This window comes from Geospiza fortis, unplaced genomic scaffold (assembly GCF_000277835.1).
Source record: "Geospiza fortis unplaced genomic scaffold, GeoFor_1.0 scaffold173, whole genome shotgun sequence".
NCBI lineage: Eukaryota > Metazoa > Chordata > Aves > Passeriformes > Thraupidae > Geospiza > Geospiza fortis.
In genome coordinates this window covers 5,324,247-5,336,151 of record NW_005054334.1, presented here as the reverse complement: position 1 = coordinate 5,336,151, position 11,905 = coordinate 5,324,247, and the positions used below count along the sequence as shown (strand labels likewise).

At 46.9% G+C, this 11,905-nt stretch overlaps 1 protein-coding gene across 2 annotated transcripts in view; it reads left to right on the top strand.

Annotated features, from left to right (window-relative positions):
• LOC102040375 (suppressor of cytokine signaling 1-like) overlaps positions 1-11,456 on the top strand; it is a 22,640-nt gene extending 11,184 nt beyond the window's left edge. For both annotated transcript variants that reach the window (XM_031057742.1, XM_005421957.2), the window contains exons 2-3: positions 6,517-6,635; positions 9,844-11,456. In XM_031057742.1, the coding sequence (XP_030913602.1) occupies positions 9,910-10,593 (684 nt within the window). In that variant the 5' untranslated portion in view covers positions 6,517-6,635; positions 9,844-9,909 and the 3' untranslated portion in view covers positions 10,594-11,456. The remainder of the gene's footprint in view (positions 1-6,516; positions 6,636-9,843) is intronic.
• Positions 11,457-11,905: the final 449 nt, after the last annotated feature.

Sequence of the window (11,905 nt, the reverse complement as noted above, 5' to 3'; positions counted from 1 at the left end):
GCTCTCAAGGTATTTTGATAATGCACATTCTCTCTGCCTTCTCCCTTCCTGCTCCTCCTGCACTTTGTGTGCTTCTGCTTCTTTGCAAACACTTGCAGAGTTGAGGGGAAGAATCAAACGGTGCCACTGTTAAGTTTGCAGATGGGCTCCTTTAGCTTTGTACTGGAGCAGTGGCTGGCAAAATTGGGTTAAGCTGGCAGCATTCGGTTGCCTTTGTTGCAGAGAGTTTTTGTCCTTCCCCTCACTCCCTGCAAATGCTGAAAAAAAATGTTGACTTCAGACTGTGACTTGTGCAACGAGGGAGTTTTTGTGTGTATGTGATTCTGCAGTTCAGAAACAGTTTGGATCTACTTTCGTACTTCCTCAGTAGCAAAGTTTATTTGGAAACTTAGGCTAAAGCTAAGAAAATGAGTGTGGCTGTTAGCAGTTGGAAAACGCCAGAGATCTGCAATCTGTACTGTGTAGCTGGGCTTCTGCACATCCTGCTGAAGGCCCCTTGCTGAAGCTGAGGGGATTCAGCATAAGTTTGCCTCGGCACACTAGTGGTGATGAGCACAGGTTTGATTGTGCAGGAATGGTTTGTTTATGCTTTTTGACAGATCACCAGTATTGTTCTTTATCCATATTTTAGTTCTACCTTGTATTCTGGTGAGATTCTGTGGTGTGGAAGGAGAGAAGTTGGAGCTGGAGAAACATTTACTGCTTTAGCAGTAAAGACTGAAATCTGCTGTTTGTGTCGGGTGCATGCCGATTTTCACGTCAGCAGATCCAGAGAAGAGGTGCTGTTCTTTTTAGTCATCAAAGAAAGAGGAAAATGTGGATAGGGCTATTTTAACTCTGCAGCAGGTCCATAGTTGATTCCTCATATTGACTTCATGCGCCCTTGTTTACTGCTTCAGTTTTGCATGAAGGACATGTATGCCCTGTGCTGGGCTCCCCTTAGTGTTATGTCAGGTTTGAATGGTTAAGAGATGTCTTAAAAAGGTGTTGCTCAAAAATCCAGCCCTTTACTGCTAGATTCCTCTGCCTAAGGTCTGCTAAAGCATGACGTGGTGGGTACAGCATAGAAACAAAGCAAAGACATTTGAGAGAGAAGAGAAATGAGACTTCTCAGATCAGCTCTCTCACTTTCCCCAGTCTACATGATTGGAGTTTTTCCTTTTATGAGTTTTCAAATTAGTTACTTTTCAGTCTTGGTCACCTTTGAACTTCCTCTCATCTGGTTTTCTGAAAGAATACAAAAAGAATGTCCTGATCTTTCTCTAGCATCCTCTTGTATATATATCTGCTCTCTAAACTGAGCAAGAAATTTCTTTCTCCAGTCTCTCTCTGTACAATTACGTGTTGTTTCTTATTACCCATCTTTAGGCCTATCCTCTTTGTTTCAGCTCTGTATGTTTTTATTTCAGGTAACTAGAACTGACTGTATTCTCTCAGGTGGTGACATTACTGTTACGTTCCCATCCATTTTGCACCCTCCCAGTCCTGCTTGCCTCTTGGTTTTTAAATGACTGCTTTTGCATTCGGAGCTGGAGCTTTCCTTAATAAACCCTCAGCACTGTTACTTGGCTCATTGGTCAGCTGCACCACTTAATTTATTGCTCTTGAAAATATAGACCCAGCTGGTTTTTATACAAGCCTGTGTGCATTTGCATGTGTCAGGACAGAGTCCTGCCTGACCTCCTGCTGCTTTCCTGCTGCCAAATTTTTAATGACCTCTGACTTCTCTGTCCTGCAGGGAGTGAAGTGATTTTGTCACTGTTTACCCTGGGAAGGCAATGGAGAGGGCTCACTACATTTTGAGTTGGCTGCCTGGATTTAAGTGACATAAGGTTGTGAGCTGCCTGCTGGGGAGCAAAGTTAGGCCTTGGGGGTGTTGTGGGTAATGACAGCTTGAAGATGGAGAGACAATTCTAGGGAAGGACCTGGGTCAGCCTGTGAGTTTGCACAGTCATGGGGGAGGGAGCTGCTTGCATAAAAGATGGGGGAGCCTTTGAGCTGCTTGTACCCAGCAGCCTGTTGAGAAGTGAGGTGGGGCTGCTCTGCAAAGTGGGCTGAGTCAAACCAGGGGGAGGATGCAGTGACTGGGAGGGTGGCAGAGAGGTGACCAGCTGTGCAAGGGCTGAAATGCTTTGGTTTTCTCCAGCCACCCCTCTTCCACCTCCCATTCACCCTGTGGCATGACTGCCCCTTGTCTTCTGCCCATCTGCTGTTACAGGTCCTGGCGTGCTGCTGGCTCTTTAGCTTGTGTACCATGTCTTGCTTTTTGACTTGCTTTGAGGAAGTACAAAGTGTGTCCTGTCATCTGTTGCTTCTTCAGGTGTCATCTGCCTGATGGGGAACTCTGCCTGGGGGTTGGCTCTCCTCCCACACCAGGTAGCCTTGTGCTGCTCCTGCTTTAGCAGCACATGTCAAAAAAAGTTCCTTCCGATACTTGCAGCCCTCTGGCAATTGCTAGTGCAGCTGATTTGCTTGAGAGAACACCTCTCTTTGTATCTCAGCCATCCATTCCAATTCCAAATCTCCAGGTATAGTCCACCGTGCCCAGCTGGCTTTCTGCTTTAATGTCACTTTTCCCTGTCTCTTCTGATAGAGCACCCTCTTTTTTCCTTTCAGGTTAATCATCATTAAATACTGGGAAATCTCAACATCCTGTGCAAGAAAAAAATAATACCTGCTTGCTTGTGTAACTTTTCTGCAGTGTCCCTGTCCCCACTAGCTAGTATCCCAGTCAAATGAATTATTCCCCCTGAGGTTTTCTGTTTTTGATAAACTGAAAATGCCATATGTTTTCTGGGTTTTGTTTCGTTTATCTTGGCCACCTACTGTCCCAGTTTCATAACAGCCATCCTCATATAAATTTGTTCCCTGCTGTCAATAATTTATATTCCTTTATATTGGCTCCTCCAGGATTATTTTTTCATCTTCTGAAGGATTATTGAGGTTGTAGAGAGATTTGAATAGGGACTGTGGTTTTGTAGTGTGTGTGTTTGATGTCTCTGATGCACAGCAGAAGCCCTTGCCAGCTGTTGCACCTACAGTGATACCTGCAGTGTGACCTGTATTGTCCCCAAAGCCTGTCCTCTTAGCCAGGCAGCATCTCTGTGCCGTCATTTGTGGGAGGTCTGCATGCTCTGTCACTTAAGATTTCCTAAATAACCTTTCATGACTTTTTTTTTTAAATTCTTTTTACTTTTGACTCTCAGGACTAGTTTCTTTATTTTGTGTGTTGGAAATCCCCCACTATAAAACTTAGTGTTGTGGTGTGTCTGTGGTTTCTGACCCTTGCCCTTTGCTCTGAAGGCAGAGTAACTCATGCTGAGTAATGGCCCCTCACATCTTTTGAAGCTGGTCCTCCTGAAGAGCCAAGGCAGGGTCTTTCCCTTGTCCCCCTGTGCTCCTGTTGGCTAATCATCTGGGACTCCTCTAGCAGCATAGCTCTGGTAAGGATTCTGAACCAGCTTTAGCTGCAGACACTGCTAATTCCTTAGAGTTAGCTGCTTCTTTGAATTCCTTTCCAGCTCAGTGTGATGGTTTTGATAAAAAGCCAGACCACTGATGGCTTTTGTGTCTCAGGATTTACTCATTTCCTCAAACAGGGTTCTGGAACAAAGTCAGTTTAGTAGAGAGAGGCAGAGGAAATGTACCTGTGCTGCTGGTCTGGGGCTGGGGGGAGCTGGTAATGCTGAGGGGCCATGATGGGTTGGAGGCAGCCCTGGGCATCGCTACCCCCTTCCCACTGATCCCCCTCTCAGCAGGGAGATGGGACAGGGCATTTCAAGTAGGGAGACACAAGGGACTGCTGTTATCTTGGCTTTTCTTCTTCCTCCTTGTGTCCTCTGCCTGCCTCCTTGTTTCTGCCCCCAAGGTGGGGAGAGCTCCAGCCACCTTTCCAGAGGGCTGCCTCCCTAGCCGGTGTGTGGGGTGGAGGGAGGGATGGCAAGGCAGCAGCACAGATTCTGTGTTCCCTGGCCAAGCACAGGACTGAGGTTTTGTGTAGCTGTGCAGCACTGACATTCACAGGAATGGCTGCTCGCTGTGAAACTGCAAAGGTCAGGAGCAATGCCGCTGGGCTTCCCTCACTTACCAAAAATGCTGTTGGCCAGAGGCAAGCAACAACTCTCTGCTTAAGCCATAGCAGGATAGGCTCAGCTGCAGCTTTGGAACTTAGTAGTAACTCCTCCTGATTTCCTTTTTCTTCTTGTTTCCCCAGTTACAGGAGAAGGCAGAAATAATTCAGTCTTCAGTAGAAGATGTCTTTGGCAGAAGTCAGATGGTAGTTTTGGTAGTTTTACTTGCTGTGGAATAAGCTGTAGTTGCTTGTGGCTACTGCAGAGCAGCCTCTGAGATCAGGGAACTGATGAGGCTTCTCTGTTCTGAAAAGGCAGGATTACAGTTTCACACTGGGCTATTTAGATGAGGAGTAGGCTCTTTTATTTGAACGAGTTTCTGAAAGTGCATAGTATTGAAAACGGGACTCTAAAAATGGATGTCTTTCTTCCAGCTCCTTCAATTAGCTCAGTAAAGACAATTGGTTTTTCCTTTAAACTTCCACCTTGTTGGGTTTTTATTAACATGTGTCATGGAGAAACCAAAATGCTTGCAGACTTCCCTGCCTTGAAGAGTATTTGGCACAGATCACACTGTCTTGTGGATTTTCTTGGAGTAAAAACCTTTCAGCCCCTATCAGCAAAGTGCCATAGTAATTCAGAAAACATGTGTCATAGAAAAATATGTTAAGAAGTACCAAATACTAATATCAGATCCATGCAAAGTTATTTGTGGGTTTTGAAGTATGTTCTCCAGACCCAAATGTTGGGAAGTGCTTGATAAGACAAGTGTTCTTGCAAGGTGTCCAGCTGCTGATTCCCAGAGCCTGCATGCAGGATCTTCCTACACTGTCTCTCTGCTGTGCAAAATAGGAGCTGCCACAGTGTGTGTGCTGCCTCAGCTTATTTAACTAAATATTGCATCCTTGGATGCTGGTTGTATAGGGAAATGCAGTTTTGGTTTGGGGTATGTATGTGTGGTGTGGTTTGGTTTTTTTCCCCACATATTCTCTCATGTGTCAGACATAATGGCACCTTCACATCAAACTGCCATGGCATAAAAGATAGAGGGAACTGCAATGTCTCCAAGGCCTGCTTTGTCCTGGAGAAATTGGCTGTGATTAACACTGGTCCTCTTGGCTGAACTGGGCCACATTCTTCCTCTAACCACAGCTCCCTCTGTTCTCTTTGGCATGTCTGTCTGTGCATCTCCTTTCCCTTTCCCCTCCATGATCCTTTCTGGATCAGCCCTGGTCTCCTTGGCTGTGGCAGGGTGCTCGTGGCAAGGGGCTTTGGTGTGACCGTGCACCGTGGCGGTGACAGCGCGGTTCAAACTAGTGCCGGTGTGTGGCAGGCAGTGGCGGCCTGAGAGCCAGCCTGGCCTACCATTAAAACCCAGTGCTGCGTGCTTGGCTCTTACCAGGGAGGTTTCTTCCAGCCCTTTGCTCAAGCTTTCCTTTGAAACAGCCTTCCCAGCCACAAATCAGTGGGCAGCACATTTCTGTGGGATGCAGACATGCAAAGAAGCAATGTCTGCTCCGGCGCTGCTGCCTGGAGTAGGGACGCTGTCGCAAGGCCTTGCAGGGTATGTTAGGGAGAGCTTTTCCTAATCCCAGCCTCCCTCTAACTGCTCTGGGAACTGCAGGGTTGATATCTGGGAGATGTCAAAGCCAAATGGAGCAGTAATGGGAAAGTGTAATAATGGGATGGACCTGCAGTTTTGCTGGTGGCAAGTCAGTGTAGCTTGTGGGGTGTGTGCCCAGTTCAGACTGGGCCGGGGAGGATGCAGAGAAGTGCTGTTACATGGGTAGAAGTGAAGCTGTGCAAGGCCTGCCTCTGAAAGGTGTGCAGAAAGCTGGGATTGTTTTTTCAGCTTGCTGATGCATCCACTGACAGACACGTGATTGCACACATGGTGGTCTGCAGCTCCACCAGGTCAGTGGGTTTACTTTGCCATCTGCAAGGTGAGGAGGAAAAGTTTGAGAGCTGGGGAAGCAGACCAGAAGAGATTGGGTCAGAACAGATTGGGTCACAGTGAATAGATACCTATGTGGTATCAAATTAGATAGTCTAAATGTTGTGGTTTGTATTCAGAACAAGTTGGGACTTTGCTGTTCTGAATCCTTAGGTTTATTTCTGTTGCCATCATCTCTTAACATTTGGGTTTTATGATTCCTGCTTTCAGAACATGATGGCAACTTTATGGTCTTTCCACTTGTCCTTGGGCCACCTGTGAGCTGCCTGGACCTACTCAGCTCATGGCTTTGTAAATAGCAATAATAACTACAACAGCAACAGTCTGCTGTCTCTTGCTATCTGAAGTGCTGTATACGTGTTTCTACAGTAACACAGATCAAAGAGATAGAGACAAACAACCTGTCCCCAGATTTGTTGTATTTTAGATCCACATTACAGCAAACTAATGGGCTTAGTCACCTGCTTGATGGATGTTTTTTTCTTTTCAAAGGATGGATTTGCTCTTAAGTAAAGCTGTGCAGAAACTGGGAAGTGCCACATCAGAGCTTTTGAATTTGGACCACTTGCAGTCCTGACATTCAGAAACTCATCCCTATGGGTGGCAAAGAGGTAAGCTTTTTCAAGTGTCCTAGAAGAAGAGTGTGAGGATGCCTCATACATCATAGCTGAGTACTTGAGGCTGATGTTGAACATGCCAGATTTGTCAAGCCCCAGGGTGCAGGGCTGGCTTGGCTGACACCACACACTGTGTACAGTCCCCCTGGTTTACTAGAATTGTCTCCTTATATAAAACACCCTGCCTTGCCTGGGTCATGAGTGAGGAGGAAAGCAGAATGCCCTGTGTCAAGAACACTTATTTTGAAAAGCTCTTGAACTTGCAGTAAATCAGAAAGTCTGGGGAACCTTATCCAGCCTTTTAATTAGCAGGACACCAGCTTTTTAGGACATGTTGCTTTGGCTGCAAGCATTGTTCTGACTTGCAGTAGAGAGGTAGTAACTTGTTTGGGTGTTGGGGTTTTTTGGAAGGGAAAAGAGGGAAAGCAAATCATGGTGTGACAAGTCAGCAGAACTAATTATGCATGTGTGTTTTATTACACCCCTGGCTTGGTTTATTCCTAATCCTGGGTCTGCACATCCCCCATGATGTGGAGGCTGTGTACGCCTAGGACCTGTTGAGCCATTAAGACCTTAAAAGGTAGTATCAGGAAGCACTTGTAGGGCTAATATTACTGTAACTAATGCTGTGCTGCAGGCCAGGCACTTAGCTCTTGGAAATGGGTCACTGAAGCTAAACAAATTCCCCCCATCTCAGGCTCTGACCTATATGTAGATTTCAAACCAAGTGAACAAATTGTCAAGGTGCTATTTTTGCATTTACTTTGAGTTTGAAATGATGACAGTCTCAGTTCTTAGTCAGTCAGATTTCTAGTAGCAGTGGATTTTTCTTAAAGGACTTGGGTGAATGACTAAAGGTTGAAAACTGGGAAAAAACAGTTTGGGTTTTTCTTCTGTCAAATAGAATCTGCAGCCCTAAACAAATTATATATTTGTTGTTATTTTTAAAACTAGCCTGGAATTGAAAGACAGCTGCCTGCTTCTGTTTTTGTGCTTGAATTAAATTTCAAACCTCGACCCATGAAATTGGCAAAATTTCCATTTGGACCCAAGAGAAATTGCTGTTTAGGAAGGTTCTTTATCACTGCTTTTGAAGCTATAGCCACAGCCCTGGAGGCACCTTGCAGATGACCTTTGTTTTCTATAGGAGCTGATGTCAGAGGGCTGTGTAGCTTCCTCACCCAGCAGAGAGAAGGAGGAGAGGGACAGAGATGCTGCAACTCCTTCTGGTGCCTTCTATGCTGAGTTTTCAGTGGTGATAGATGGCCCTTGTTGCTGTAGTGGTGACTGTGTTTGTTTGCATCCTGCTCACTAAATCACCAACACATAAGATTTATTCTGACTTGCTGAGTAGTCTGAGCAGCTTTCAACTGCTGCTTTTTTTTTCTTTCTTTTTTTTTTAATGGAAAAGAAAAAACCCAACTTGATTAACTCCTTCCCACCCCTCCCACCTTTCTGTAAGCATGGAATTTCCCTCCTGCTATGAAACTATGTAGAGGGCAGGATCAACAGCACTCAGAACAGTACCAGGGACATTAGCAGCTTGTGGCCTGCAAATCACAGGGCTATAAGCTGGATAAGCTTCCCAGGCTGCTCTTGGAAAGGATGCTTAGGGCTCCATATATGAAACGTGCCTGGCAGCTACATTTTTGGTATTACTATTAAGTATTGAGAGAGATGTTAGACTAGAAAAGATGTCTGTGGTAAGGTGCTGCCAGGCACATGCCTGCTCTCCCTAACTACTGTGCTCCTGTGAAGGAAAGATGTGTGTCCTCTCCTGGGGCGCAGAGCGTGGCCACCAGCATGGCCCCTCAGCTGGCACGAGCACCAAAAGGAATGTGAGGCTTTTGAATAGCTGGCAAAGGGTGTGAGACAGGGGAACCTTGCAAGGAGCTAAGCTTAACTTGAAGCTCTCCCTGCAGAGCAGGCCCAGCACAGGTCCCTGCACATTCCCTGGGGGGCTGCCTGCCTGATACGAGCCCTGAGCCCCAGTGCTCTGGCAAGTCTGTGGTGGGGGAGGACTGCTGGAGATGAAGTGTGTCTCTTCCTCTGCTGCAGGCTGTGCCAGCACTCTGTTCTGCTCCAAGCATGGCTGTGCTGTGAGTGAGTATGACTGGGTTAATGGAGTATGTCAAGGGAGCGAGGGCAGCATTTGGCAGCGAGCTACTGACTTGTCAGGCCTGGGGAAGTGGTATGTTACAGCTCAGCTTCTCACGTAGAATGAGCCTCTGGCTTAGGGCTGTGGGTTTTTTATTTGTGCCTATACAGACACACACATTTAGAATATATATTTTTTTAATATAATTGAAATGACTTGGATGGCTGATGGCAACACTGGGTTCAGAAATTTGCATTTCTGAAAACAGCCTGGTGATAACACAAGGTGCAGGAGATGAGCAGGGTCATGACAGTACATTAGAGGATGGTGACTGGGAGAGGGCAGCATTGTCTGCAGGCAGGGGGAGTTCTTCTTCTGGAAGAAACAGAAGAGTCTGGAAGGGCATTAGCAGTGCCTGGTACCAGTGTTAAGTAAACTCATTCAAGGTAGTTTCAGCCTTGAAGTTGATGTAACATTTCTTGAAGAGGTCTTGATCCGAGACCTTTGCTTTCTCTTGACATAGTGAAACAGGCATGTCTTGGGACAAGGGAGTTGTTCCTGGGATTTTGTGAGAAAAGTTCACACCTGTCTTCTGCTTTTGCTAAGTCCTGTTGTCAATCTTTTTGTTGGAGAAAGGGTTGGAGAAGTGTGAGGAAACCTTGCTACCTTTCACTGAATGACAAAGTAAATGATACTTTCCTCCTTTAGGAAATCTTTCCCTTTTGATTTGTGGTGTCATTTCACCTTTTCAATCTCAAGGCCACTCTGAAGAGTCCCGAATGTCTATCAGAGGGAAATTTTGAAATATTGAGATCTGCTGGGTTCAAACTAGCCTGCTGGAGGGTGTGTAGGAGCCCTTGGCTGTGAATCACAGAAACCCAATGGGTGCAGAGCTCTGTAAGGTGCCACCTTGTGCTGGTGAGGACCCAGCTGGAGCCCTTTCCACATATATATCCTTGGTTTTCCCCGCAGCTGGGGGTCGGTGACATGCAAAAGCTCCTTGGTACCCTCTTTGGTACTCGTGCTGGTCTTTCTCCCTTGGGAAGTGTCTTCCCCAGGTTGAAGAAAGTATTGGGTTTGCCTCACTCTCCTTCTGTCCCGCAGGCTGGATGCAAAGGAGGAAGCATGGTAAAGGCAGCATCTCTCCAGGATTCATGGGCTCTTTGAGAGATGATCAGAGGGAGGCCAGATGACCTGCACAACACACAGAGCACTGTTTCTCCTCTGCAAAGGCAGCATCGGAGTGTTCTCCCCAGCCCCGCGCCGCCCGGCTTGCCCGATCGTTTCCGGATGTTTCGCAGCTGCGAGTGGGAAATCCTGGAGCGATCCCTCAATATCCTCCAAGCCAGTGACTTCTACTGGGGCCCCTTGTCCGTGGGGGAGGCTCACGCCAAGCTCCAGCGGGAGCCTGTAGGCACTTACTTGGTGCGGGACAGCTCGCAGGGGAACTGCTTGTTCAGCCTGAGCGTGCGGATGCCCACGGGGCCCGTCAGCCTTCGAATCTCTTTCCAGGAGGGCTATTTCCGCCTCAAGAACTGGTTTTCAGACTGTGTGGTCCGGCTGCTGGAGCTGGTGGTGGCAGGGACCCGGAACAACCCCTTGCACTTTGATGAGATGGGGGGAACGCCCCTGGTCTTCTCTGAGCCCTTGTGCCGGAGCCGCCGGGCAGTGCCCACGCTGCGGGAATTGTGCTGCCGGAACCTCCCTGCTGGTGCCGCGACAGAGGACAGAGCAGGGCTGGGGGACTCCTTGGGAACGTGTCTGAGGGAAGAGGTGTTCTCACCCCTGGACAGAAAGGGAGGGTCAGAGGGGAGCATTGGCCCCAGCCCCTCTCTGTCCTGGGCTAGGAGATGATGGATGCATATGGGAGACGAAAGGAGATGCCTCTTTTATGGCTATGCTGGTGGGATGTGTGCCACACCAGTGATGCTGGACTGGCTGCTGGGAGAGGAAGGGGGAGGGCAGAGGGAGCAGAGCTTGAACCCTGCTGTGTGGCTGTGACAGATGTGTCCTCATACATACACAGTGAGTGTGACTTTCCCAGATGTGCCTGGGGTAAAGCCAGACCTAAAGAGCAGAAATTGCCACTGCCACCAAGTCTTGGTCTTTGCTCTATTTATAACTTAAAAGCTTCGGAAAAAGGTGAGCTGCCCATCTTCTCAGGTCCACCCTGTGTTCTCTTCTACCCCAAAGTGCTTGAGCTCATTTCTGCCTCAAATCTGCCCTGGTGGAGTGCAGCTGAGTCCAGTCCCACAGCAGTGCAGCTTGGACATCGATGGGCATGACCCTTGTGCTGACCCATGAAGCTGTGGTGGAGCAAGAGCATGTTTCACTCCTTGCAGCACGAATGTTGATGCCTGTTACTTCAGAGGCTGGTGTTTGTGCCAAGTGAAACCATTGCAGCCATGCATACATGCAGCTTCACTGGCTTTTGCATTGCTTTATTTGATTGGATTTTGGAGAGTGAAGATGGGTTATGCTGTACTTCAGGGCATGCCATTCCTGCAGAGATAACCCTGGTCTGGAGAGTTGTATCTGCCCTGGGAGGGTGTGAAGAGATGGGATCCTGCACCCTTTCTTAAGCTCATGTGATAGTGTGCTGCTGCCATCTGTCGAGCATCAGAAGATGTTTTGGTTTTGCCTCTGAAAGGCAAGGAATTTTTTATATAAAACTTCTAAAATTTTAATAAAATGTTTATATTGATTTTTAAAAGTCAGTGAATACTTGGTGATAACTTCATTCCCCTGTAATGTTAGAAGCCCAGTTAGTTTAGTGTCCAGGCTTGACAATCAAACTGAAACTGAATAAGTGCATTTCTCATAAAGAACGAAAGCAGAGCATAAATGAGTGGTCCTAGCTGGGAACATTAAACTTAAATTCATCTTGTAGTGTAATGTAGTGAAGAATTTTCTAAACAGAGAATACTTCTGAAAATCTCAGCCCTACATTTTTTGGATGTTTTTTTAGTACCTCAAAATTTGTACTGAGTGTTTGAAAAAAATTAGTAATTTAAGATCTTAGAACAGGGCACAGCATCAGTGAACTTGAACTGGTGAGTATGAGTACAAATGGGAGGAACACAGTTGGCTTAAATAGGGTCATGGTTCATTTCAGGGGTAGTCGGTATGATGTCTTCAAAATAAGTGATTGAAAACAGCTACATAA